At 52.0% G+C, this 26103-nt stretch overlaps 3 protein-coding genes across 5 annotated transcripts in view; 2 read left to right on the top strand and 1 right to left on the bottom strand.

The window, feature by feature from the left end:
• Positions 1-168: 168 nt before the first annotated feature.
• MRPL2 (mitochondrial ribosomal protein L2) lies at positions 169-4102 on the bottom strand. The gene is made up of 7 exons (XM_037154406.2): positions 3883-4102; positions 2185-2350; positions 1427-1568; positions 1199-1314; positions 1014-1124; positions 700-773; positions 169-416 (listed from the first exon to the last, which is right to left on the bottom strand). Exons 1-7 carry the CDS (start codon positions 3976-3978, stop codon positions 204-206), a joined length of 918 nt encoding a protein of 305 aa, XP_037010301.2. The 5' UTR covers positions 3979-4102; the 3' UTR covers positions 169-203.
• A 95-nt stretch (positions 4103-4197) lies between these two features.
• On the top strand, positions 4198-17473 carry KLC4 (kinesin light chain 4). Of its 3 annotated transcripts, none has more exons than XM_037154383.2 (16): positions 4198-4307; positions 6605-6887; positions 7822-8052; positions 10124-10205; positions 10808-11018; positions 11507-11594; positions 13125-13226; positions 13454-13627; positions 13944-14043; positions 14254-14306; positions 14512-14582; positions 14760-14868; positions 15451-15591; positions 15860-15975; positions 16298-16361; positions 17009-17473. In XM_037154383.2, exons 2-16 carry the CDS (start codon positions 6630-6632, stop codon positions 17057-17059), a joined length of 1851 nt encoding a protein of 616 aa, XP_037010278.1. In that variant the 5' UTR covers positions 4198-4307; positions 6605-6629; the 3' UTR covers positions 17060-17473. The 3 variants fall into 3 exon arrangements, with proteins under 3 accessions (XP_037010278.1, XP_037010288.1, XP_037010284.1); XM_037154393.2 differs by lacking the exon at positions 4198-4307 and adding an exon at positions 4608-4807; XM_037154389.2 differs by lacking the exon at positions 4198-4307 and adding an exon at positions 5062-5218.
• A 1158-nt stretch (positions 17474-18631) lies between these two features.
• Positions 18632-26103, top strand: part of PTK7 (protein tyrosine kinase 7 (inactive)) — a 63427-nt gene continuing 55955 nt past the window's right edge. The window contains exon 1 of the mRNA XM_037154375.2: positions 18632-18896. Within this exon, the coding sequence (XP_037010270.2) occupies positions 18818-18896 (79 nt within the window). The 5' untranslated portion in view covers positions 18632-18817. The remainder of the gene's footprint in view (positions 18897-26103) is intronic.

Below are 26103 nucleotides of genomic sequence, written 5' to 3'. Positions count from 1 at the left end.
TTATCACCCCCTCCTCCATTACCTGCGAAGGAACTGAAATGAAGCAGTTGCAGCCACAGTCTTTGCCCCGCATCATCCTTCCCTTTTTCCGCCCCACACATTTGTAAGCTCTGTTCTTTTCCTGGGTCCAGTATTTACTATCTCCCCTTCCAAAACAACAGTGACAGATACAAATGGAGTCATTTTATTATAATCCAGGGGTATCAGCTTTGGGCAGCAGCTGAGGGCAGCTTCACATAACTCTTCATTGGGGGCAGTGGCCGAATCTTTCGGCCAGCCCAGCCTCCCTTGCGGTGCCACAGCCCACTGGAAGGCCTCTTGCCCAGCCAGCGGTTCCGGCCAGCCTTGCCAATGACCCGTTTGTTGTGATCAACATTGGACACTCGGCCTACTGTTGCTATGCACGTTTCCAGCACCTGACAGAGAAAGCAGATGGAAGAGACTGCATCATGTGGGGGAAAAGCAGGACATTAAGTGAGCCTGAGTGCAGGTCCTACAGAAATTGAAAACCGAAGAGTTTTCTACCCCATTATGGTGACAGCCTGACTAAGCATTCCCAGGCGCTTCACGTGGCAGACAAGGTCAGACCCAGCTTGGGCTGGTCCCTAACATAAAACACCTGGGAGCTATGTGGACCAGCAAAGGTACATTCCAAAAATTCCTTCCTTGTTGATCCCTCCCACTTATACCGCTACACACCTGCATCTGCCTCTTAGAGGGTAGCTGGACGATGGCTGTCCCATTCACCTTCCGGAGCAGCACCCCGCACGTCCCTGGGGAGGGAGGGAGAAGCAGCTTGGCCACCATCCACAAAGGGCAGCCTTGCCCCTTAGGAACATACACACAAAAGCAGGATGCATGCCGTGTTTTAGGTAAAAACACAAGCACCTCTTCATCCTCATTTGCCTAGTTTTTTTTCTTTCTTCGTTTCCTCTGCCAATAGACCAGATGTGGGCCCATGGCCTCACAGAATTGTGATATTTTAAGACCCCAAGCAGCTCCTTCCTTCGTACCTGCAGCTCGGATATACTGGGCCCCACGGCCTGGCTCACTCTCCACGTTGTTGATCAGAGTCCCAATGGGCAAGGCCCCAAGAGGATGTGCATCCCCTTCCCGAGCAGCAACTAAAAGAGAATTTTATCAGCACCAGAACACTTGCAGCCTCTCAGCCCACGCACATCCGGTGACCAACTCTCACCTGCCATTCGGCCTATGTGGTCAGAGTTCAGGATTATATTTCCAGCCTGCATGTTTTCTGTGGCAATGATCCAGCGTTTCCGGCTGCCCCCAGCAACCAGAGCTATGTCTGCTGACCTGTTCAGGATGAGTGACAGGTGAACAGACCATCTAGGCAACCCCACATCTTCTGAAAAGCCATAGAGCAGTCATTCAGTCATGCCATCATCACCCCACATTGCAAACTTGCCTACAGGGATCATAGCGGACAAGGATAACCTTCTCCTCAAAGGGTCCTGGCTTGGCTTCCTGCTCTGGCCGGAACCGAAGAAAGTCAATCATGCGGTAACGTTGCTTGTGGCCCCCGCCAATACCATGCACTTTGATTCGGCCTGTGGTCAGGACAGTGAGGGGACATAAGCCAGGTCAGATGAACAGGCCTGTCTTTGGCAGGAAGAAGTATTTCCCAAGATTGTGACTCACGCAGAAAATGATAAAAAATTTCCAGAGCACAGTGGGGTAAATGGGGATGGGGAAACACACACACATTGGTATAAACATAATTATATGATTATTAAAATTGTGTAAAACCTCCAGATAAATTCTTTACAAATTACTAAGTTCAGTAAGTTTACTGAGGGCCATGTAAACAGTGCTTGATTTCAACTGTTACAATTTTTTTCTTTTTTCTTAAATTTACTGGGATGACACCAGTTAATAAAATTATGTAGGTTTCAGGTCAACTGTTGTCAGTGTTTGAAGGGTGTGAAGAAGAATGCATGAAACTTATTGTGTATGTCCAGTTTTCTTCAATTACCTAGACTGTCTTTAGGAACACGGACCACTTGTCTATTGCTTTGTGTTCTATTCTCTCATTCTTAATTACATACTATATGTAGGAGTCTGATGTGTTTTAATTGCATTCCTCTGCCTGTATCAAGATACAGAACCAAGGTCCTACCATGTTTTTTCTCCTTACTGCTTAAATCCTCTTGCCCTTGCTCCCACCTGTGTGGTCTCGGCCCCCAGACTTCCTCATCTTCAGTGGTTTAATGGTGTACTTTGTACGACTCTTCCAGGACACAGACTTGGCACCAAGGGCCTCAGAGGTAAGGATTGGGCGGCAAGGTAGCAACAACGCAGAAGGAAGCTGAAGGAGGCCATTATTTGTCACCTGGAGATAAACAGAAATCTCTTTCACTTCAGAGCTAATTGAAGAAGCATCGCAGAATGAAGGGAGAGGGCGGAGACCAAGTTTAGCGTGTAGCCCAGTTCTTCCTGGAAATGTCCCAGACTAGCAGTCCAAAAACTTTACCCTTCCCAGCTTGTACACACACCAGTGTGCAATGTTTATCCAGGTGTGTGCTGATTACCTCTTCTCATTTGATCCTTTCGTCTCTGAAGTATTTCTATTCTATAATGGAATGTTCTTCTTTTGATGCTCTACTAAATCTGGCTCTATTCGCCACCTCCAGGAAGGAGAAGCTTTTCCTTCCCCAAACAACTCCCTTTTCCAGATCTGGTAACTTCCACACATCCATATACCACCGTCAGCACCAATGCCTTTTGCCAATCTGCATTATATTTCTGGGAGTTTTTCAGATACCAATGGAGAAAAGGGATCATTTCTGTCTTGTTCCCTGCTATATTCCCAGATTTCACAGAATAAGTTTTGAATTTTAAGTATGCATCTGCCAAACTCTACCATCAGCCTGAGAGGTCCAGAGCAAGACTTCAACAACTCTTTTCTGTGATTCACCAATTGCCCACTAGGGACATTGTTACCTTCACCTTAGGCTCCTATTCTTGGTATCTTGCCCTGTATTCTCTGACCTCCGCATTTTTTAAAGGTTTTATTTATTTATTTATCTTTAGAGAAAAAGGGAAGGAGAGAGGGAGATAAATGTCAATGTATGGTCCTGCATCCCCTGCTGGGAACTGGCCTGCAACCCAGGCATATGCCCTCACTGGGAATCCAACCGCGGTTGTTTGGCTCACAGACCCGTGCGCAATCCACTGGGCCACACCAGCCAAGGATACCTTCAGCATTCTTAATGGTTATAATAGTCAAGAGCTCAGGCTTTGAAGCTACCTCAAACAGTTGGTATATGGCCTTGGATTACTCTCACATGAAAATGGGAATGCTCACCCTGGATGGTGTGGCTCTAGGGATTGAGTGCCGGCCTGCTGGCCAAAGGATCATTAGTTCGATTCCCAGTTAGGGTACAAGCCTGGGTTGCAGGCCAGATCCCAGTAGGGGGAGCGCGAAAAGTAACCACACATTGATGTTTCTCTCCCTCTCTTCCCCTCTAAAATAAATAAATGAATATTTTTTAAAAAAAATGGGAATGTTAATACAAGGTACAACTAACTAACTTACAGAGTAGTTGAAAAGAGTTCACTTATTTAACACCTGTACTACTTAAGCCTGACTTATGATAAGCACCCAGTGTCAATTATTATTGAAACCTGTACAACCGGTTCTCTGCAAAGCACTTTAACCTCCAATAACTTGTCTGAGGAATCCAGCGGCCCTGTGAAATGGCAACACTTATAGAGGAGAAGGCTGAGGATTAGAGTGATTTACCCAAGGCCACGCGCCGGCGTGACCACTGACTAGACTCGTATCCCTGCCTCCCATCCCCGGGGGTCCCCTCTCCGGCGGCCCGAACGGAAACAGACTGATTTCCGGGTAAGGTGGATTACCTGGGCGGCCGGGACCAGGCTCGGGCCGGGGGCAGCGGCAGCCGTGGGCACCAGGCTCAGAGAGTTCAGAGCACGGGTCAGTGCCCGCAGAGCCATGAGAGTACCTAGGGTCCTCTGGGGTCAGCACGCCACCATTACTTTTAGACATCCACCGGGCGCTCCGGAATGATGCTGGGGACTCCCTGTGCCGTCGCTTCGTCATGACGTAAAAGAGGCGGAGGGAGAATCCGGGAGCCAGCTGGGTACCCACCTCCTTTCCTGCCTGCACGCGGTCAGAACCAATCCTCTGGCGGCTTTTAGGTCGCGTGACTGCGGAGCGGGCCCCCACCCCTCGGAGCCGTCAAAACAATTGCCTCGAGCGGTAGCCATGATGCATTTAAAGGGGCAGTATCGGCAAGCGCAGCAGCCAGGTCGACAGACGGCAGGTGAGTCTTTGAGATGCCTCTGGGGCTGAGGGTTGAGGTCCCGCTACTTCTTATTCCCGCACTCTTGGGCAGATCAACAAACCCTCGCCGAAAGACCTCACACAACTCCAGACTAAAAAACTCCGCCCCCCGCTATTCTTCCCGCCCCTCGGTGTCCAGACGCAGCAGAACTGTCGGCCTGCCCCGCCCCCTGTTCTACCATCTGTCTCAATGACCTCGGCATTGTGGGGCCGCTGTGTCCTCACCCCGTGACGCCTACTTCTGTCCTCCACCTGTACCTCCTCCCCCTCGTCCCCGCCCATCTCACTCTATCCCCACCCAGGGCCACAGGGCAGGTCGAGGGCTTGGGGCTCTGATCAACCGCATTCCAAGGCCCGCGAGACTACCTCCCCGTGCCTCGTTTCCCTGTGACTTTGCAGCCGCTCAGCAGACCTGCCATTCTTTCCTGCATCATCAGGCATCTGGGAGGCACCCTAAGCTGATTCTCTCAGAGCCTCTTAGTAGGTGACCATAACAGAGACAAAGCCATGGAAGTGACTGAGCCAGGAGTGACCAGGTCTCCCTCTTTACTCTTAGCCAGACACGCCCCTTGTCGCAGTTTCCAGATCAAGTCTCACTCCCTTCTTGGGAGAAAATAGCTCCCCAGGCTTGGGGCGAGAGGTTGGCCTGGAGAAAGAGGAGAGACACTGGGCGTCTTTGAAGACTTGCGGGCAGGGGGAGGGAGGGTGTTTATTCTGGGTGGGGCTCTGTGCCAGGTCTTCTGGGTGTCTGTGAAGTGGTGAGAGAAGGGGTGGGAATGCTGGACTTCTGGACTTTGGGCAGGGAAGCTCCTTTTGAGTCCCTGGCTGCTGAACAGTTTCTTCGGGGCTCTGGCTTGAGTGCCACAGCCAAGGGCTGTGCTCTGTAAACAGGTAAGAGGACTTCAAAGATGAGAAACAAGGCCTTTTTGAGAAATAGGAAGACAGCTTGAGACCTCAGGGTGGGGGGCGGTGGGGGGGGATATGGGTTGAAAGCTTGTGGGGAAAGAGAGAGAGCTGATCAGATTTGGAGATAGCTGGTCTTGTCTCCTCGGGTGATGCAGCCTGAAGAGCTTGAGCCTTTTGGGGTCCTCTCATCTGGGTCCTGCAATGAAGGCTCCTGTTTTCTTCTTTTCTCTCTTTTCCCTGATTTAACTTTGAAACTTATTCCTTCCTTTTTTGCAAAACCTCTGCACCATTTTCTACATATCTGCTGTCTGCTTTAAACCCGTTTCCTTTGTAACTGTCACCATACACACTCTGTGTTTCTTGTAGTGCTCTTGTCTCTCATCTCCTGACTCCTTTTTCTAAAAAAACTTGTTTCTTTATTTTTTAAAAAAATTTTATATATTTATTGAGAGAGGGGAAGGGAGGGAGGGAAAGAGGGAGAGAAACATCAGTGTGTGGTTGCCTCTCACATGGTCCCCACTGGGATCTGGCCTGCAACCCAGGCATGTGCCCTGACTGGGAATTGAACTGATGACTCTGATTCGCAGCCCAAGCTCAATCCACTGAGCTATACCAGCCAGGGCAAAAACTTATTTATTTTTAAAGAGAGGGAAAGGAAGGAAAAAGGGAGGGCAAGAAACATCTCTCAGTTTCCTCTCATACATGCTTTGACCTGGAAGACCCTAAAACCCAGGCGTGTGCCCTGAACGGGAATCTACCCTTTGCTTTGCAGGATGACGCCCAACTGAGACTCACCAGTCAGGGCTCCCTGACTCCTTTTCCTAACCCAAGCTCTCTCGCCATCTTCTTTTTTGTTTTGGTCCTAAGTTCTAAATCTCCTGCTTGTTCTCAGGACCTTTGTTCCTTCTCCTATTTTTTTTTCTTTTTTTTTGAGATTTTATTTATTTATTTTTAGAGAGAGGGGGAGGGAAGGAGAAAGACAAATAGAAACCTTGATGAGCAAGAGAAACATCCATTAGTTGCCTCTCACACGCCTCCAACTGGGGACTTGCCCTGAAACCCAGTCGTGTGCTCTCATCTGGAATCAAACCAGTGACCTTTCAGTTCGTAGGCTGGTGCTCAATCTACTGAGCCACACCAGCCAGGGGGTCTATTCTTTTTTTTTTTTTAAGTCATTTTTTCTCCCTCTCTCTTTCCAGCAACCTTAAGCTTTGTGTTTTTAGTATTGTAGGGTCTCTCTGCACTGGTCATTCTCTCTGATTAAACCACAGGGTTGCCCATACTCATCCGTTAACTTGGATCCCACCACCCCCTAACTTCAGTCTCTTTTTCTTGTCTTTACCTCACCTGAGCTCTGTTTTTTCTCCCTAGCCCAGGCAAGGTCTTCCAGGCCAGGATGTCGGGCCTGGTGTTGGGGCAGCGGGATGAACCTGCAGGGCATCGGCTCAGCCAGGAGGAGATCCTGGGACGTACTCGGCTGGTGAGCCAAGGGCTGGAAGCCCTACACAGCGAACACCAGGCTGTACTACAAAGCCTGTCCCATACCATTGAGTGTCTGCAGCAGGGAGGCCATGAAGAAGGGCTGGTGCATGAGAAGGCCCGGCAGCTGCGCCATTCCATGGAAACCATTGAGCTGGGGCTGAGCGAGGCCCAGGTGAGAGGGAGGAGGTGGTGCCTGATGGCCCATGGAGGAGCAGTTTTCTTATTGGAGGTTTGGGGCCCCTTGGGATCCCCTTGTCCTAGATTCTTACATTCATTCAGTAAATATGTATTAAGCCCCTACTATGTGCAAGGCACTGCTCCCTCTGGGCTCTGGAGACATATCACTGAATACAACACTTGTCATCGTAGAGCTTACATTGTATTTGGGGGAAGCAGATAGTACACAATAAATAAGTAAATGATTCAGTATGCCAGAGTGATAATTGCTAAGGACAGAAAGGAAAAAAAAAACAGAGAAGGTGTTAGGGAATATGGAGAGAACCTATGACTTTTAAATAGGGTGGTCCAAAAAGGCTTCACTGAAATGGTGACATTTGAGCAAACGTCTGAAGATCAGGGATTGAGTCATGCAGTAAATGGGGGAAGAACATCCTAAGCAGAGTGGATAGCAAGTGCAAAGTCCCTGAACCAGAGTTTTCTCAATGAGTTCAATAAGGGGCCATTGTGGCTACAATAGAGTGAATGAGGGGAAACAAAATAGAAAATGAAGTTCAAGAGGTCATGGGGTTGGGGAGAGGGGACAGATTATGTGGACAGAGGAGAGGAACGATATGTTCTAACCTAACATTTTTAAAAAGGTCATCTGGCTGCTGGGTTGAAAATAGACTCTAAGGGAACAAGGGCAGAAACAGGCCACTGAGGTTGCTGTTGCAGTAATCCAGGTAGGAACTGATGGTGGCCTGGCTCAGGGAGGACTATGGAGGCGGTGAGAAATTGGATTCAGGATGTATTTTCAAGGTAGAACCATTGCTCCCCAACGCCACTTCCTGGCTCCTGCTAGTCTTGCCACCTCCCAGTAGGCTTCCCTCCTGCCACTCCTGAATACTCCTAGCCAGAATCTGGTGCTCACAGATGTGCCCACCTAGGTGATGCTGGCTTTGGCCAGTCACTTGAGCACAGTGGAGTCAGAGAAACAGAAGCTGCGGGCTCAGGTGCGGCGGCTGTGCCAGGAGAACCAGTGGCTCCGAGATGAGCTGGCCGGTACCCAGCAGCGGCTCCAGCGCAGTGAGCAGGCCGTGGCCCAGCTGGAGGAGGAAAAGAAGCACCTGGAGTTCTTGGGGCAGCTACGGCAGTATGACGAGGATGGGCACGCCACAGTAAGTGTTACAGGCAAGGCTGGGTGGGGGACGGGTAGTTGGGAGTCATCACAGACGTGGGGCAACCGCTCCATCATCTGCAGGGGACAGCAGCACTGCCCAGCCTGCTCCACATAGCAGAGTTCAGGTCCTGACCTCAACTCCGGATGACAGCAATGGGGAAAGAATATTCACTCGTTCAATCACCATTTAACTAAAAGACTATTACGTATGCCAGGCACTGGGCATTCCATCAGGGATGCAACAGTGAACAAGGCAGACGGAGTTCCTGCCCTCACGATTATAGGTTTGTGTGGGGGAGACAGATAAGCACCTGTACAATTCCAACCCAGAATCCTAAATGCGAGAATTAGGGAAAGCATAATGGAGGTGAGCAAGACCCTCCTAAAATTTGCTCTTAACATGTGTTAAATTAACCCTCACTGAACAGGCACTTGTGTATCTTTATGCCTTAAGCAGTTCAAGCAGGTGTGTATAGGGGACATGTATAGAACTGTAAAAGAGCCCTGGCTGGTGTAGTGCAGTGCATTGAGCTCGGGCCTGTGAAGCAAAGCGTTGCTGGTTTGATTCCCAGTCAGGGCACATGCCTGGGTTGTAGGCCAGGTCCCCAGTGGGGGACACATGAGAGGCAACCACACATTGATGTTTCTCTCCCACTCTTTTTCCTTCCCTTTCCCTCTCTCTAAAAATAAATAAGTAAAATATTAAAAAGAGAGAACTGTAAAAGAGAGCTCCCTGCATTTTTGAGCTTACAATGTGGCTGTAAGGATAAGTCACACACGAAGCCCAGGCGCTCAGTGCTGGATGCGTGGTTCAGTCAGTGCAGGTGTCGGGGCGGGGGGGTGGTTCCCACGGGATCGGCTCCTGGAGGCTGGGATGGTCTGAGAAGGAGGCATGAGGAGGGCAGGGTGTGGGGATGCTAAGGTTTAGATTGGATTTTTTTAATGTAAAAAAATTTTTTACATTAAAAAAATATTTTGTTTATTTGTTTTTAGAGAATGGGGAAGGGAGGGAGAAAGGGAGAGAAACACCCATGTGTGGTTGCCTCTTGCACACTCCCTACTCGGCACCCAGCCTGCAACCCTGGCATGTGCCCCGACTGGGAATTGAACCAGTACCTTTTGGTTCACAGGCCCACGCTCAATCCACTGAGCTACGCCAGCCAGGGCTAGATTGGATTTTTAAAAAATTTAAATGTTTAGTCCTGCCTGGTGTAGCTCAGTGGATTGAGCGTGGACCCGCGAACCAAAGGATTGTGGTTCAATTCCCAGTCAGGGCACATGCCTGGGTTGCAGGCCAGGACCTAGCAGGGGATGCATGAGAGGCAACCATACATTGATGTTTCTCTCCCATTCTCTTCCCCTTCCCCTCTAAAGATAAATAAACAAAATCTTTAAAAAAAAATTAAGTGTTCAGGAATTGGCATGGAGTTTGATGGATGCTGAGGGAGAGGGAGGGGCTTTCTGTACTGGGGCAAGGGGATGGCACTGATGGGGCTCCAGGGCTGGAAAGCTGGTCTGTTCTAGGGAAAGTGGGATGAACTGCATGGGACACATTGGCAAAGCCGGGCAGGAGGGCTGGAGGTGTTTGTGCAGGGCTGCGATGCCTGGTGGACACAGCAAATTTGCCCAGTGTGGAAGCAGACTAGACAGGTGGGCTGGGCACTAACCCTGGGTGAGCTATGGCAGATGACAGGCACAAGGCTGAGGTAGACACTTCGGGTGCGTGTCAGTAAGATCAGACACACCTCCTGCCCTCAGGAGAGACAAGACAGACATATAATCAGTGTAGACACACAGGGCTGTAATTGTGAGTCAACAGGGTGAGAGGTGGAGGCTAGAGAATGAGGGTGCTTAGGAAGGAAACTGAAGTGAAGGAAGGGAAATTTACGAGGTTTGCAAACAAGAGGCCTGAGGTTGGCAAGGCAAATAAATGCTGGTCTTCCTGGGGGCGGGGACATGAACAGGTCCTTCTCATGGGCCCCGCCTATCAAGGATTGCATGGTTCGCAGGGGCTCTGAGAGGTCACTGGGGACGTGTTGGCCCATATGTGCTGCTGCTTTTTTTTCTAGGAGGAGAAGGAGGGTGATGCCACCAAGGATTCCCTGGATGACCTCTTCCCCAACGAGGAAGAAGAAGACCAAAGCAATGGCCGTGAGTCTGTCTCTGGAGTGGGAGGGCAGAGAGGGGCAGCAGGAGCCTGGTCCAGCTGTTCCCCAGTCCCTCGCTGAGTATACAGGGTGCTCACCATCCAGAAGTAAGTTCTCTACATCCTGTGGAGATGGGCAGAGACTGAGCCAGTACTTTGATTTCCTCAGCCTTCCCATTACTTCTTATTCATCATTTACTACACACTTAGTATGTGCCAGGTACTGTGCTGGGCACTAGGGATACCGAAATGAGAACGACAGGGGTCTTGCCAGTAAGGAGTTCACGGTGGAGTGAGAGAGTGGAAGAACACAAACTCCTCAAGGGCAAGCACCAGGTTTTCCTTGTCTCTATCTCTGGCACAGCCCCTGGCTCATGCTTATTTAGTAAATGTTTATAGAGCAAATGACTTACTGGGGGACAAATGGGACTGTGATAAGCACAGGTTCAAGAGAGAGCAGTTGAGAGAGGTGTCCAGAGAGAGCGCCTGGTGGGGGCAGGTGTAGGCAGGGAATAAGACGTGGGGCGTGGGTGGGGAGGGCAGGCGGCGAAGGAGAAAGGAGGAGCCCCCTCACGAGGTCTCTTCTTTCTTTTCTGGGGTGGTTTAGTGTCCCGTGGCCAGAGCACCCAGCATAGTGGATACGAGATTCCAGCGAGATTACGGACTCTGCACAACTTGGTGATCCAGTATGCCGCCCAGGGGCGCTATGAGGTGGCTGTGCCACTGTGTAAGCAGGCACTTGAGGACCTGGAGCGCACATCTGGCCGTGGCCACCCAGATGTTGCAACCATGCTCAACATCCTTGCTTTGGTGTATCGGTGAGTACTGCCTTCCTTCTGGCCACAGATCTGCCTCCAGATTCTTTCTTACCTTGATCCACCTTTGCCTCTCATTCCTTCTCTCCACTGGGTACCTCTTCTCCCTGCTGTGCCTCCCTGGCAGTGCCACTTGGGGCTTTCTCCTGTTCCAGAACTCTCATTCTGTTCATACCTGAGCCCTTAACCTCAGAGAATACTCATCTCTTAGGCTCTTTGCTTTTCCAGTCTTTCTTTTTAGGAGGGTCTTTTTCCTCTGTCTCTTGTGTCCAATAACTTGTGGCCTCCTCTTGACATGCACAGTTGTGTCTGGTCTGAGCAGGTTGGTGAACCTCTCATTGCTCACACACACCAGGCCTCGTGTCCCCTCATGGTGGGCCCAGTCCCTAACTGTGTTTCAGTCATCCCAAAGGAAAGGAGGCAGGGGGGTGGCTTGGGGGCAGAATTCAGGGTAACGTCTTGAATTCAGGGTAACTTTTGTCCTTGTCCAGGGACCAGAATAAATACAAGGAAGCTGCCCACCTGCTGAACGACGCCCTCAGCATCCGGGAGAGCACCCTGGGCCCGGACCACCCTGCGGTCAGTATCCAGCCCTCCCTGCCCCGTGCTCGTGCGACCTCTCCCAGCTCACCCAGCCGCTGCCCTCAGCCCAGTCCCTGGGGTTGCTCAGGAACGAGGCGCAAGGACTCCTTTCTTCTGGACCCCTCTGCTGATTCCACTGGTTCTCAACCCTGGGAACCAAATGGCTCCTTCTTGTAATGAGTATTTTCCTGAGACTTAATTCATAGATAATATAATCTACCTACGTATATGATTTCCAAAATGTCAAATGATACCATTTCAATGTAGAAGGGAAACGAGGAATGGAATTTATAACAAAATAATATATACATTACACTACAGTGAAGTCAAAATACAGTGTAACAGTTGTGGTAGTGAGTACAACTGTACTGGAAGACATAATATAGTAGTCTGACATATAATGAATAACTTTAGATTTAGAAGGAGTAAGACCAGGAAACCATTCTTTTTTAAAAAAAGATTTTATTTATTTATTTTTAGAGAGAGAAAGGGGTGGAGAAAGAGGGAGAGAAACATCAGTGTGTGGTTGCCTCTTGTGCATCCCCTACTGGGGAACTAGCCAACAACCCAGGCATGTGCCCTGACTGGGAATCGAACCAGTGACCTTTTGGTTTGCAGGCCCATGCTCAATCCACTGGGCTATACCAGCCAGGGCAGGAAACTATTATTTTAATTTTTTAAATTTACTTTAGAGAGGAAGGAAGGGAGAAGGAGAGGTAGAGAAACATCTATGTACAAGAGATATATAGATTGGTTGCCTCTCAGACACCCCAACCTGGGGACCTGGCTCACAACCCAGGCATGTGCCCTGACCAGGAATTGAACAAGTGACCTGTCGGTTCACAGGCTGGCACTCAAACCACTGAGTCAGGGCAAGGAAACCATTCTATATAAGAAGGACTAAAAAATGACAGAGCAGAAGGATTGGTGGATGTGAGTTTAAAGTCCAGTGTCAGAATAAGTAACAGCAGATCAGATTTATTTGTGTATGCTAGAGAAATAAGTAGGAATAGCATGCTAAGGTAAACAACAGGTTGTCAAAGTGGAGAAAATGAGAAATAAGATATTTCTGAAAATGAGCTAACTGTGAAAATAATTCCCTATGTTATGACGTGATAGGCAGGGGTGATGTATCTCATCTCACCCCACCAAGTGTCAAAGCTTTTACATTCAGTGTTGAACGACTTCCCGACACTGAAAAGTCGGCACAGCTGTCCCACACATGCAGAGCATCTGCAGTTTCCTTGCCTCCCCAATGGTGCTAGTGCCCTCAGTTTTCATGGCAACCAAACCAAACCAAACCAAACCAAACCAAACCAAAACACACCTTTAGAAATGTCTAAAACTGCCCCTAGAGGGCGATATGGAGAATCTCAGAGCCACCCAGTTCAGCAATTTCCCCTCCCCTGACTCTGGCGAGGGTGTCAGAATCCATTTCCCTTGGGGTTGTACATTGTGCGGGAGAACCTCCAATTCTCAAGGTCCTTGAAAGTACCAGCATCTGAGGGGGCAGACCTGTCTTCCTAGGTGGCTGCCACACTCAACAATCTGGCTGTGCTCTATGGCAAAAGGGGCAAATACAAGGAGGCGGAGCCGCTGTGCCAGAGGGCACTGGAGATCCGAGAAAAGGTGCCCACACCCTCTCCCCATCCTTCCCCACTGCGGTGATCCCTCTCCCACCGTCTCTCTTCCGGTCTGCCCTCTTGCCTCACTGTATTTCTCACCTCCCTTTCTCTGGCCTTGTTTTCTCCTCTGCCATTCCCTTTCCCTATTCCCTGCAGGTGCAGGTGCATGCATGCGCACCTGTGCCTAGGTGGACACACACAGCCACCTGTCGTTGCTTTGCTTCCCTTCAGGTCCTGGGCACCGACCACCCAGATGTGGCAAAGCAGCTGAACAACCTGGCCCTGTTGTGCCAAAACCAGGGCAAGTATGAGGCTGTGGAATGCTATTACCGGAGGGCACTGGCCATCTATGAGGGGCAGCTGGGGCCGGACAACCCCAATGTAGCCCGGACCAAGAACAACCTGGTAAGGGAGGAGGGAGCAAAGCGGATGGAAGGAGGGGAAGGGAAGGCGTTATAGTCTGGTGCACTGATTCCATCACCTTTGTGCCCGTCCCTGGGGCTGTGCTCGGGGCCGAGGAAACTGCTTCATTCCAGTGGGAAGGCAGAATTTCCCTAACCTCTTGGGAGTGGAGTGGGAACACCTTTGACCCTGCAGCTAGAAAAGGAGGTGTGAGGAGGATCTCTGGGGAAAGTCGTAAAGAGGCCAAGAAGTGGAAATCCCTGAGCCTGGCTGAGATCTTGTTTCCGTCTCTATTTCATTTTCACCTTCCTGTCCCCAGGCTTCCTGTTACCTGAAACAGGGCAAATACGCTGAGGCTGAGACGCTCTACAAGGAGATCCTGACCCGCGCCCATGTGCAGGAGTTTGGGTCTGTGGATGGTGAGTGGTGAGGGCTTGGAAAGGGACCTGTAGGGAGGAAGAGAAATGCAGACTGAGTGTGGGAGGCGGGTGGGGTTAGGCCAAAGTGGCTGGGGGGTGGCAAGCCACACTCCTTTAGTCCAGCCCTGTGGGCCTCTGGGTCCTGGCTTCCCCCATACTGTCCAGCTCAGTTTTCTAACCTTGCCACCCCATCCCGTGATTCACCCCCAGATGACCACAAGCCCATCTGGATGCACGCAGAGGAGCGGGAGGAAATGAGCAAAGTGAGTGGGGGGGGCCCAGCCCGGGGAGCCCGAGGCTACCAGGGCTCCCATCTTACTCCTTACACTAGTCCAGTTCTTCACTTCCCAACTCAGCCCCAGCCCCAGATGCATGGTGCTTTCCCTATCCCAGCCCGCACCCTAGCCCAGTTTGCACTCCAGTGTCTCTGTACCCACACCCCTGCTTCTCCCAACTTCTGTTCTGCAGACGCGGCACCGTGATGGTGGCACACCCTACACTGAGTATGGAGGCTGGTACAAGGCCTGCAAAGTGAGCAGGTAAGCTTCAGTGAGGTAGCTTTACCTCTGATGCCCTCCACGCGAGCCCTGATCCTGGCCTCCTGGACTTTTCCCCTTCTTCCCTTTGCCTTTTCCTTGGTGTTAGCTCTGCTCCCTTCCTCGTTTCTTCTTTTGAACCCATCCTGACTTCCTTCCCTGGTCTCACCACCCCCACAGCCCCACAGTGAACACCACTCTGAGAAACCTAGGAGCTCTGTACAGGCGCCAGGGAAAGTTGGAGGCGGCCGAGACCCTGGAGGAATGTGCCCTGCGCTCCCGGAAGCAGGTTGGAGACCTGGAGGGGAAGGGTGTCAGGAAGGTAGGGCCCACTGAGGCCTCCTCTGAGTCTCTGAAGAATAAGAGGAAGGACCGAAGAAGGAGACCTGGGGAGGCAGATGAGACATTCTTGTGGTTGTGGTTGTCTTTTAAGCGTGTTCTTAACCCCCACCTGCCCTCTGTGGTCAGGACTCCGAGTTCAAGGTTCACTTCACTTGAATGGGCTTATTAAGAGGGAAGCCCTGCTCTTTCACCATTTGAAGAATCTATTGACAAGGGGCAAGGGTGGTGTGGCTGAGGGGGTGATAGTTGAGGGGTGCCCAATGTCAGGGTTTCTCAAATTGCAGGTGTTAGCTCAGTAGTGGGTCATGAAATCACAATTCAGTGTGGGCCCTGGCTGAAAATACCTACGCATCTGTGTGTAGGAGTACACTGCAAATAGCGAAGGTGGATATAGTTCCAGTATGTGTGTCCTGGGACATCACAGGGAAGAATGTCTGCTTGCCTGTGGCTGGTGGTGATAAAAGGTTTGAAAGCCCCACCCCGAGGAGTGAAGGAGTGGGAAGTCCCAGGTTCTTCCTTTTCCTTTCAGGGCACTGACCCTATCAGCCAGACCAAGGTGGCCGAGCTGCTTGGGGAGAGTGACAGTGGAAGGACCTCCCAGGAGGGTCCTGGGAGCAGCGTGAAATTTGAGGGAGGTGAAGATGCTTCTGTGTTTGTGGAGTGGCCAGGGGTAAGTCTGACTGCTGCCCCTTGATCTCTCCTGCCTGCTCTTGCTGGTAGCAGTGAGCCTCTGACCCTGTCCGTGAGGGGTTTGAGAACATTTCCCTGCTCCAGTTCAGTTAGCCCCTCCCCTCAGAGGCATCTCTGTGACAGGGCTCTGGCCTTCAGTCAGTGGGCTTTTGGGAGAGAGAAGATGTGGACAGAATGAGGGGCAGTAGATTCGGAAGCCAGTCTGCATGGGATCCCCTCAGCTTCTGTTTCCCATCTCTCCCCACCAGGACGGCAGTGGGACCCTGCAGAGGAGTGGCTCTCTGGGCAAGATCCGGGATGTGCTCCGCAGAAGCAGCGAACTCCTGGTGAGGAAGCTCCAAGGAACTGAACCTCGGCCCTCCAGGTACACTGTGAGACTGAGATACGGCCAAGTAGACCAGGAAGCCCCGTCTCCAAGTCCTCTTGGCCCCTCACCTCTAGAGGAGGGGTGTCTTGGAGAGAATCTTGGAGGAGGTCAATCGGATGGCTGTGGAGAGAGAGTTCAGGAAAAACAGGTGCCCCAGGGTGGGGTAAAGACACCTGAGGAGATGACGATAGGAGTATGTGTGTGTATGGGGAAGGGGGTGGTGGGGAGGCAGTGACTTGATGTCATGTGGCGGGCCCACAGCTTTAGTGACACTCAAGAGAAAGGAGAGGAAGCCTCAATTCTTTCTTTTCCATTGTAGCAGCAGCATGAAGCGGGCAGCCTCCTTGAACTATCTGAACCAGCCCAGCGCAGCACCCCTTCAGGTGAGAGTGGTGCCGGTGAGTGTTTGGGTGGGTGAGGAAGAGCGGACAGCCGCAGGCACGCCCGGCAGAGTCAGGGGAGAGGGGGGCGTGATCCTGCAGCCGGGAGCTGGGGGACTGGGGTTGTCCGGGGGGATCGTTGGTGGCGGCGGTGACTAGGAAGGGGCAGTTTCAGGCCGGAGGTAGTAGCAAATGAATGAATCAGGAGGACAACAGGAACTGACATTCTCTAAGCTGGAACTTTGGAATTAGGAATAATTCTAGAAAGACTTGGGGATTGTTACTGCTCTTCCTCATGTAGCTGCTGTACACCTTGCCTTGGGGACTCAGTAGTCAGTAGTCAAGAAGAAGAGAAAAAGAAAAGTAATCATCTCCATTTGAAAAAACAGTAATGACACTTTTATGGGACATGATCACTTGTACCAGCACATTCAAACTATATGCTGATATTCATGTGGCTCCTCTGGGTATTCTCTCCACCAGGCTGTGGGTTTCTGGAAAATCTTAACAAAGCTCAGAGGTGAGGTTGAGGTTACAGGTTCCATCCCAGATCCAGAGATAAGACTGCAGCCATGAGATGGACAGACTCCAGGGGACAGTCTTCAGGAGGCTGAGGTCCCTGGGCTGATGGCGTATGTTGTCTGTTTCAGGTCTCCCGAGGCCTCAGTGCCAGCACTATGGACCTCTCTTCAAGCAGCTGACATTCACCCCACCCTCCATGTCTGCTGGGTTCCTCCACAGCCCTCACAGCATTCCCTATTGCTCCTGGCTCTTCCAACCCTACGGTGGGACAGTGAAGGGAGAGCAGTTAACGAGAAGATTGCTGCTGCCCTTAGGGTCTCAGCTTCCTCCTCAGGAATCCCCCTTAAGAAGAACCCTCAGGACATCCTCTCCCCACCCTGTCATCCTCTAGAGTAGCTAGCTCTGAGGGTCCCAGGGTGGGTAAGGAGCAGGCGTGCACATCAGAGATGCAGCCTGCTGCTGGCTCTTCTGTCAAATGGTTTGGAGCTGGCCAAGCAAGATGCTGTGCCCTGGCCTCTCTTGTTCCCTCTGCCGCCTCATTTCAGGTCCATGTATTTCACTTTTCTTAAATAAAAGAATCAGGTAACCATTCTGCCACCTGAGTCCTGCTTGAAGAGGGTAGGAAGCAAGGGCTTTATGGGGGTCCTTCACAGAAGGGTGAGGGGCAGTGATGGATGTGGCAACAGGAGTGCTGATACTTGGATCCCCCTTTTCCTTCCCCTGTTTGTATCCTCTCCAGCAGGGCCTGCAGGAGGGCATCTGGGGGATGGGGGAGGAGGCCCACAACCCAAGAAGGTGCTGTGGACTGGGTTGTCAGGGACATGTGGTGGCCATGTGGCAGGACCCTGGAGTCCTGGCGCCACTGCTCTGGGGGCTGAGGCCCTCTGTGGCTGCCCCTCCTCCTCCCAGCTGCTTGCGGGAAGGGAGGTCTAAGCAGGATCCATCCCCTCTCAGCATATCCTGGAGGCCTGAGCAGCAGCTGGGGCCCATCTTTTAAAGCTTGACTCCTCCTGACCCACCTCCTACACCCCTTGCTGCTTTCACAACAAAGAAAGAATGTGGGGGTGGTGGCGCTGGGGGTGGGGGGTGCCTGGAGCAAGGGCTCTGCTGGGCCTCCCCACAGCTGGAGACTTGGCCATGCCCTGACACAGCCCAGACTGCCTGGAGATGGACTTGGGATGAATTCGTCAGTTTAACAGCCTTCAGCCTGGTGTTCCCAGCCCAGTCCTTTTGTACGTTTGGGTTCAGATTGGTCTAGACCCAAACCAGACCTCAGCCATGCACCGGTGCCTCGCTTCTCCGGGCCACATCTCTCCTGGGGCTACACGGTATCTCCAGGTTACCTTGCTTGGGGGACACTGAAGACAGCCTTCTGTTCTAGTCTCCCTCGGGATTTCAGGTGGCAAACTCCCCTCCCACCCAGAGACCTTGGGGCAATTGTTGGTCAGAGTCCTCAGGAAGGCCCAGAACTGACCATCTTCCCCAGGGCCCATGGAATCACAAGTCATTTTTGTTCCCCTGACTCCCTCAAGATTAGGCGGTAGGCACAGCTTACCTCCCTCTATCTCGATCAGGTCACTCGAACTCCCAGGGGCCCCACTTAGTCCCAGATCCATCTGAAGACCCCTCCCCCAACTTCTAGCTCCTCCCTGCCCCGGCGGGGAGGGGGCGTCTAGGGGGCGGGGCGCCGCGCTGGCCGGCGGGGAGGGGGCGTCGCGGGGCGGGGCTTGGCGGCGGCGGCGGCGGCGCGCGAGTACTCCGAGGTACGGAGCGCGCGCGGCTCCGGCTGGGGACGCCTCGGGCTTAGGCTGCTGCAGGGGCTTCGGCTGCTGCAGGGGCACTCGCGCTCCGGTGCGCCCGGCCTCCTGGGCCAGCCGCGGAGCGCAGTATACGCGTCCGCCGTGCGCCCGCCCGCCGCCTTCCGAGAGCCCGCAGTGATGAGAGCTGTGCGGGGAGCCTGGAGCAGCCCCCACCGGCTGCCCCTGCTCAGCGTCCTGCTGCTGCCGCTGCTAGGCGGTGAGTCCCGGCGAGCTGGGGGAGCGAAGCTCGGGGAGCGCGGGAGCCCCGCTGGCACAAGGGGTCACCCGGGAAGTGGGTTTGGGAGGCTGGAGCGGAGAAGATACGCCGGAGTGGTGGAAAGGCTGGCGGAGAGTGCAAGGTTCTGGCGGCTGGGTGGTGGCCAAGTCCTCAGCGGACTCGGTCTGTCGGTCGGGACTCTCTGCCACCCACGCTCGCGATCACAGTCGCTTTTCCAGCCTCCACAGAGTTTCCCTAGCCTGAGTGAGAGTTTTGTTCGGGAGTTGCCGGCGCACGAGCCCTGGTGGGGAGTTTTGTTTTTTTTCCCCCCCGAGAGGAAAACAACTACCCCCCACTTGGGGGAGGGTGTAGTGAAGTGGCTGTCCGTGGGGGAGATGGAGTCCCCGGGCGGCCTCAACCCAGGTGAGGGAGGCTGGCCTGGGGCCGGCTGCTAAACCGACCTGCGGCAAGCTCTAGCTTTGTTACCTACGCCGGCCCGACGCTCCCTGCTTCCCTCCTCCAAGTTCCGGGGCCAAGCTGGGACCCCTGATGGCCCTGCTGGCGAGGGCGGAAGAAGGGAAGAATTAGGGGCCGCCCCATCTACTGTAGTCCCTGGGCCCGATCCCACTCCTAACCAGGGTTGAATCTGGGGAGCGGAGTCCCAGGCTGTCGCGGTGACTAATGTGTGAAGGCCGCTGCCAAAATCGGGCATGGCCGGCCTGCAAAGGTGCGGACGGGGTTTGTTCTGCTTTTTCCTGGCTTTCCATCCTGTGTCTCCTCACCGAGGAAAGCAAATCTCACTTTCTGTGGGCCAGTAAGGCAAAAAGAGTTCATTCTGTCTTCTTTAAGGGTCTCAGCATTTTGATGAGGGTGTGGCGCATATCTTTAGGAGGGACTGGACCCCGACATCCCCCCCTTCCCGCCTTTATTTCCTGTCTTCCTCACACCTGAGAGTCACCACTAAGGTGTTGAAGTGCTTTACAGGAGAGCACCAAGCTACCTGCAACAACCTGGACTGGAAATATCGCCCCTATCTTTGTCCCTCCAAAAAACCCCCCTGAAATCTTTGGTGATTATGGCAGCCGCCCTCCCTGGGGAACTCTGCTCTGGGGACGGGGTACTAGCTTATCGCTTTCCTCTTTCGAAGAGAGGCCATGGGGAGGGTGGGAGTAGAGAATTGCTTTTCCTGACATCTTCCTGGCCTGCCAGCTGTTGAGGGGTTTTGGTGCGGATGGAATCAACATTTCCCCCACCTCTAGTTGTAAAAAGAGAGATAATTACAACCGAGGACCGAGAGGTAAGAACAGGCTCCAGGGATTTGTAGGAGGTGTTTCTGGAGCTGCCCCATGTTCCTTGTGATGTGTAGGGTGGTTATTGCTCCTGGCAGAACCCACATCTGCTCCCAGAGGAAGTATGGAAGTTTTTTTTTGTGCAGCCAGGATCAGGGGCCCAGCCATATGGGCCAGCAGCCTGTGTTCGCAGGCTTCCTAGGTCGGCCAGCTGTTTGGGTTTTGGTGTGCGAGTTGCCAGATATGGCTGCCTCCACTGCTGATGTTTGAAGTTCTGGAATCAAGGGGAGATTCTGTTGGAGTCAGGGCTCTTGTTTAACAAATACTAAATTCTTCCTTGATAAGAGGACTCTAATGTTCATCTTTGTTAATCAGGTGATTGGTGTTTAATGGAGGGGTCTTCTGTGTGGGAATTTAGGGCAGGCTGAGGGTTTGGGACTGGAGGTCTGGAATCCCCTCTGGGGGTGGGGAGATGTCTTGTGCTCAACAAAGGAACATTTTAACGAGAGCCTTAAATCAGTTCCACCAAATGTGCCTTGGTGTGGAACCTGTCCATGTGCTGTAAACAATTTCAGTCAAGGCTGAGGCGCCTTCTGTCTTTTAGTGACATCTGGGGACTCAATCCATCCAGGCTGCATGACTTCAGGGGGCAATGATTCTTAAATAGATTACAGTAGATTTTTCCATGTCATTGTTTGCATAGTTAACTGAAGTTACAGTGTGACCCTGCTGTTAATAAGGTTGGAGTAAGGGACCAAGGGACCTAGGCTGGCTAATTTTATGGATTAGAGCATTTTGAAGTTTGGGTAACGATGCTGTTAATGGCTGAGTAACTTTCCAAACTTTGAGATCCCCCCTTGCCATTATATAGCGGGGGAGGATGAGAGGCTTGATGTTTGAACCTGGGATTCTGAGTTCCAGCTGCGCCATCGGTCAGTTGTGGTCACCCCTCCTTCCTCCAGGCTCTTTGTTTCTTTGGGGAAATAAAGTTGTCATGTTCTGAGTGAGGCTGCTCTGTAGACTCCTCAAGGCTCTGCAGCCTGTAATTCAGGTTTAGGAATTGCTTTTATCAGTGATGGGCTTTCCTGGATGTTGGAACTATAGTGGGAGGGCCCGGGTAATCTCTGCGCATGGCCGAGTGGTGGAGAGAGCTCGGGCTGTGGAGAGGAAGAGTTGGCAGAGCGGCAACTCCAGCTCTGACAGGCCCTGTGGCCAGTTTCTTGACCTCACAGTTGGTCTTCTCTGTATAGGGACTTACTTCCTGGAGTTAGGCTGAGGATTAAATGTAATGAAATATATAAAGGGCTCTTTTCTTGTTCTTCCTCTCCTGTGGTGTGCTTCCAACATACCTTTCCATCTTTATAGTCACCCCCAACAATAAACGCTTTTTCACCTACTGGAACCCTCCATTCCAGCCCAACTAGTCTCCTTCCCATTGCCTAAAACCCACATGGTTTCCCAGACCCCTTTTCCCCCTCTGGCCGCCCTCGTCACGGACGGCCTCCCCATCTCTCTTTTGGCTTCACCTCCACATCCTCCCCCAGCTGTCCTCTCTCTCCTGAGAGAAAGCGGGTACCTGAGAACTTTTGGACTCTTAGGACGTCTTCCATATTTTTGCCCCAGTTGGGTTTTAATTTACTGAAGGGCTCCTCTTTTAGAATTCAGCACAGTATCTTATTTTAAAAACTTTTTTATTTCTTGGTTTTAGAGAGAAATACAACAAACATCGATTTGTTGTTCCACTTATTTATGCATTCATTGGTTGATTCTTGTATGTGCCCTGACCGGGGACTGAACCTGCAACCTTGGTGTATCAGGATGATACTCTCATCAACTGAACTATTTGGTCAGGCCCAGTATCTTATTTGCAATGGATCTTTATCTAGCTAGTTTTCTTAAGAAGGTCAGTGAACCTTCTGAGTAGAGGGCAGAGTAATCAAGAGCAAAGGTACACAGCCCCTTTGCTTCCTAAGCACTGCGGGGGGTCTTCTGTACCCTTTCCAGCCTCTCTAGGTTGGGGTGGCCTGGGTCTCTTTGTGCCTGCTCTGCCACGACCCACACAAGGGACACGCTCTTCCTCCCCCGTTTCTGGGCTGTCTGTTCTTCGTGGTGCTTTCTGAGTTTTGATGTGGCTTCTGGCTTTTCCCCAGCGTTCCTGGGCATGGGCAACCACCTCTACACATGGAGCCGACCTGCTTGGAAAGGCCACAGCTTAACAACCATGAACTGGGCCTTGATTATCTATAATTTTGCCCCTCAAAATCAGGTCCAAAGACAAGTGGCATCAGCATTCCCTGGGAGCATGGATCAGAATGCAGGCTGCATTTCAACAAGCTCCCCGGCTGACTGCACCCCGGCTGACTGCACCCCAGAGTTGCAGGAGTCCCGCTCTAGGCATCTCTCCTTATACAGAAACTCCTGTTACCACAGGGCAGATTAGGGGCCCTAGATTTTGCACAGTATTTGGAGACTTACCTCAAATAACTTCCTTTTTTTAAAAAAGGTTTTATTTATTTTTAGAGAGAGAGGAAGGGGGAGAAAGAGAGGGGGAGAAATAATGATGTGTTAGAGATACATCAATTGGTTGCCTCTCACATGCCCTCCAACCGAGGACCCAGCTGCAATCCAGACATGTGCCGTGACTGGGAATCCAACCAGAGACCTTTTGGTTTGTGGGCCTGCGCTCAATCCACTGAGCCACACCAGCCAGGGCTCACATGACTATTATTTCATGTGCATACTCTTCAGTGTGATGTTTGTATTAAAAAAAAACTCTCACTTTGGCCCTGGCTGGTGTGGCTCAGTGGATTGAGTGCCAGCCAGTGAACCATAGGGTCTTGGGTTTGATTCCCAGTCAGGGCACATGCCTGGGTTGTGGGCCAGGTCTGCAGTAGGGGGCGTGAGAGAGGCAGCCTATCGATGAATCTTTCACACATTGATGTTTCTCTCCCTCTCTTTATCCCTCCTTTTTCCTCTCTCTAAAACTAACTAAATAAAAATCTTAAAAAAAAAACCCGTTTCACTTTGGCTTGAATTTAAATTAGATTTTGTCAGGAATTTTCCCATTACATGTATGACTCCAGAAGGGTTGCACCATAAATGTGATGTCCTGTTCCTCTTGGAGTCCCAGCTTTTCTCACAGGAGTGTGTCTCATTTTATAGTGGAGAAACTGGATCTGTTAGGCAGAAATTTGGTCAGCGGATGACTTTTCAGGAATGTATTTGGTTCCTAAAGGGAGGTGACGTCTTTGCTGGGCTTTGATAGTCGTGTTGTTAAGTCTTCAGAGTATTTCATATTTTGGAGGGAAGGGGTTTGTGTGAGTTTGTGTTCAAGCCAGTTATAGCTTCTGTGAGATTCATCTGGGATGGAGGTTGGCCGGTTCAGGCTCTAATTTTTGAGCCAACAGCAGTTCGGGGCCAGGGATTCAGCCTCCTATGTTTTCCAAATGGAAGAAAGGGTCATTAAACAGGGTTGGGTATCCCTGGCCTGCGTCCCTTGGCCCCCCTCTGCTCTGCTGGCCCCAGTAGCATGCCTCCTTGCTACTGTGCCCCTGGCACTACCCCTGGCAGAGCCACATGGCGGGGTTACGGGCTCGGGGCCATAGCTGCTGGCACAGGCTCCAGCCTTGTCCTCCAGCTGCCAGCGTGCCTCTTTCCTCACTCCCCGCTCCAGCCCCCCACTGCCTGGTCCTTTTCTTTGAGGTGGTGGAAGTTCTGCCATGGTGTCTTGGGGTTCTTTGAGTTCACCGCTGGGCGCGCACTTGGCCCCCTGGCGCTTTGGTGGAGCTGGCGCGGGAGCTGCTGCAGCTAATCGGCGGTGAGGAAGCGCTCTGTAGTATGTCACTTTTTCCATCCCCTTTCTTCTCTGCGTGTGGACCGTTTCCCTCCCACCAGCAGTGGGGCAGGGAGGAAGCCTTGTTGGAAGGGCAGACCTACGCAGGGCCTTTCCCCTCTTACCGCTTGGTTTGGGTTCTCCTGGCTCTTGTGTCCCTGGGCGCATTAACACTGAATGAGTGCACAGTGAGTGGAGTGGAGCCTGCCCGGGCTTCTGAAGATCCAGGTTCCTGCCAGGAGCCTGGACCCTGCACGATGAGCAGGATGCGCGCTCGCTGTTTTAGGTGTGTGTGTGCAAGTTCTGAAAACTGGGTCCTGAGTTGTGGGGCAGGAGGGATGACTTGCATGTTAAGGTGTAGATTTCTCAAAAATGTGGTCCAGACCATCCAGGAATATAGTGGCGGGCAGCTAACCATAGGTACTGGTTAAAATTGGGGTTGCCTGGGCCTTCCTGCAGACCTGCCCAGAAGAACCATAGGGGGAGAAACTAAAATGTTATTTTAGTTTCTTAATTGTTAGAGTATATTATATTCTTTGAGTAGCCAACCCAGTTACATAGATAGTTTAATCCTCAAAAGAAACAGCATTTTAAAAGAGTTTCCTGGGAGATTCTTACCTTCACTCAAGTTTGAGAAGCAGGGGGTGGCCCTAAGGAGAGTTTGTCAGTCTGAAGTGGCGGTAAGAACGTGTCAGTCTGTGGTGGTGAGGGGGAGTCAGTATTAAGACGAAGGGGCTTAGGAACCAGCCAGTCAGTGGAAAGAAAGTGTTGGAGGTTCTCTGGGTGAAGATGTCTCAGGTTGGGTGGGAGGCAGGAAGGAGACAAGATGGAGAGATGTGAGTCAGATGATAGAACGAAAGACACGATGTGGAAAAGTGCTGAATAAGATAGAAGAACAGTCCAGGATGTAAGACAGTACGTCCACGCCGCAGGAGCGAATGGGGAGTGCTTTGGCGAGGGGAGAGATTGGCTGCAGGCTGCGCCCAGGCGTCGGACCAGGAGTCTGCCAGCCTGGGCGGTTCTTTTCTGTTATCACAACCATCCCTGCACGACAGAGGAGAGGTGACGCCTGTAACTGTGTGACGGCTGCTCTCCTGTGCTCTGGTCCTGGCTCAGTTGCTGCCAGCCACACCATCCTGAGCTGCCTCATTAAACTTTCCCAACCTCAGTTTCCTCATCTGCAAAATGCAAATGATGCCGATCCCTGCCTCGCCCCCTGGTGCTCTGGGTTGTGGAGATGGTTGCTAACATAGGAAGCAGCCTCTCTGGCCAGCCCTGATGTCTTTCCCAGAGATTGCCCTGACCCTTCGTATCCGTTTTCTCCCCAGTCAGTCTCTAGAATGGTTTGCAGGGGCTCAATAGGTCGCTCTTGACTGGCAGCTTTAGAAACGGTTTCCTCATTCGAAAGCACAGATGTTCTAAATGGGTCTCAGTATATTCTAACGGCAGCTCAGAAACGTAGGCACAGCCGCTGTGCGTTTCCTGGTGGGAATTCTTCCTCCCTCTGTCCCAACAGCAGCGTCTCCCCAGGGTGGTCGGTGCTGGCGCAGGGCCACCATCTCCCTGGCGTGCTGACCTTCTTTTAGGGAACGGGTCACAAACTGTGCTTCTTGCAGCCGAGGCAGACTTTTACATTACCTGAGGGAGGGGCTCCTGTCATTGCAGGGTGGCTGTGGGGGCTTCCCCAGTCATTCACTCTGTGTAACTTGTGGGGGCTTCTATGAGCGCCATGGGAGGTTCCTGAGGTGCCGTGTGGTCTCCCTATGGGTGGCCAAGGTGGTCAGCGTGGGCAGTAGCATACACTGGTTCTCCTTTGTCCGCTTCTTGGGGTGGTGGGCAGTGAGGAGAATGCTCGTCTTCTTCGGGGACCGCAGAGGTGTCCCGGCAGCTAGCTCATACAGTGCCTTTGTGCAAAGTAGTCACAGGCACCCTTGCTCCAAGTGAATGCAGCCCACACCGGGACATGGGGCTTCGGCCTGTGGAGCACGTGCAGACAGTATTTGGACTGGCCTGGCGTCCGGAGCAGTGCGTGGCCTAGATGTGCATGGCTGTCCCGTTGGAATGAGGGCCTTGTAGTCCGTGGCTC

The sequence above is a fragment of the Artibeus jamaicensis genome, unplaced genomic scaffold, assembly GCF_021234435.1.
Source record: "Artibeus jamaicensis isolate MK-2021 breed Jamaican fruit bat unplaced genomic scaffold, CSHL_Jam_final contig_484, whole genome shotgun sequence".
Classification (NCBI taxonomy): Eukaryota; Metazoa; Chordata; class Mammalia; order Chiroptera; family Phyllostomidae; genus Artibeus; species Artibeus jamaicensis.
The sequence above is the reverse complement of the archived record's forward strand: the minus strand, read 5'-3'. Positions and strand labels throughout refer to the sequence as shown.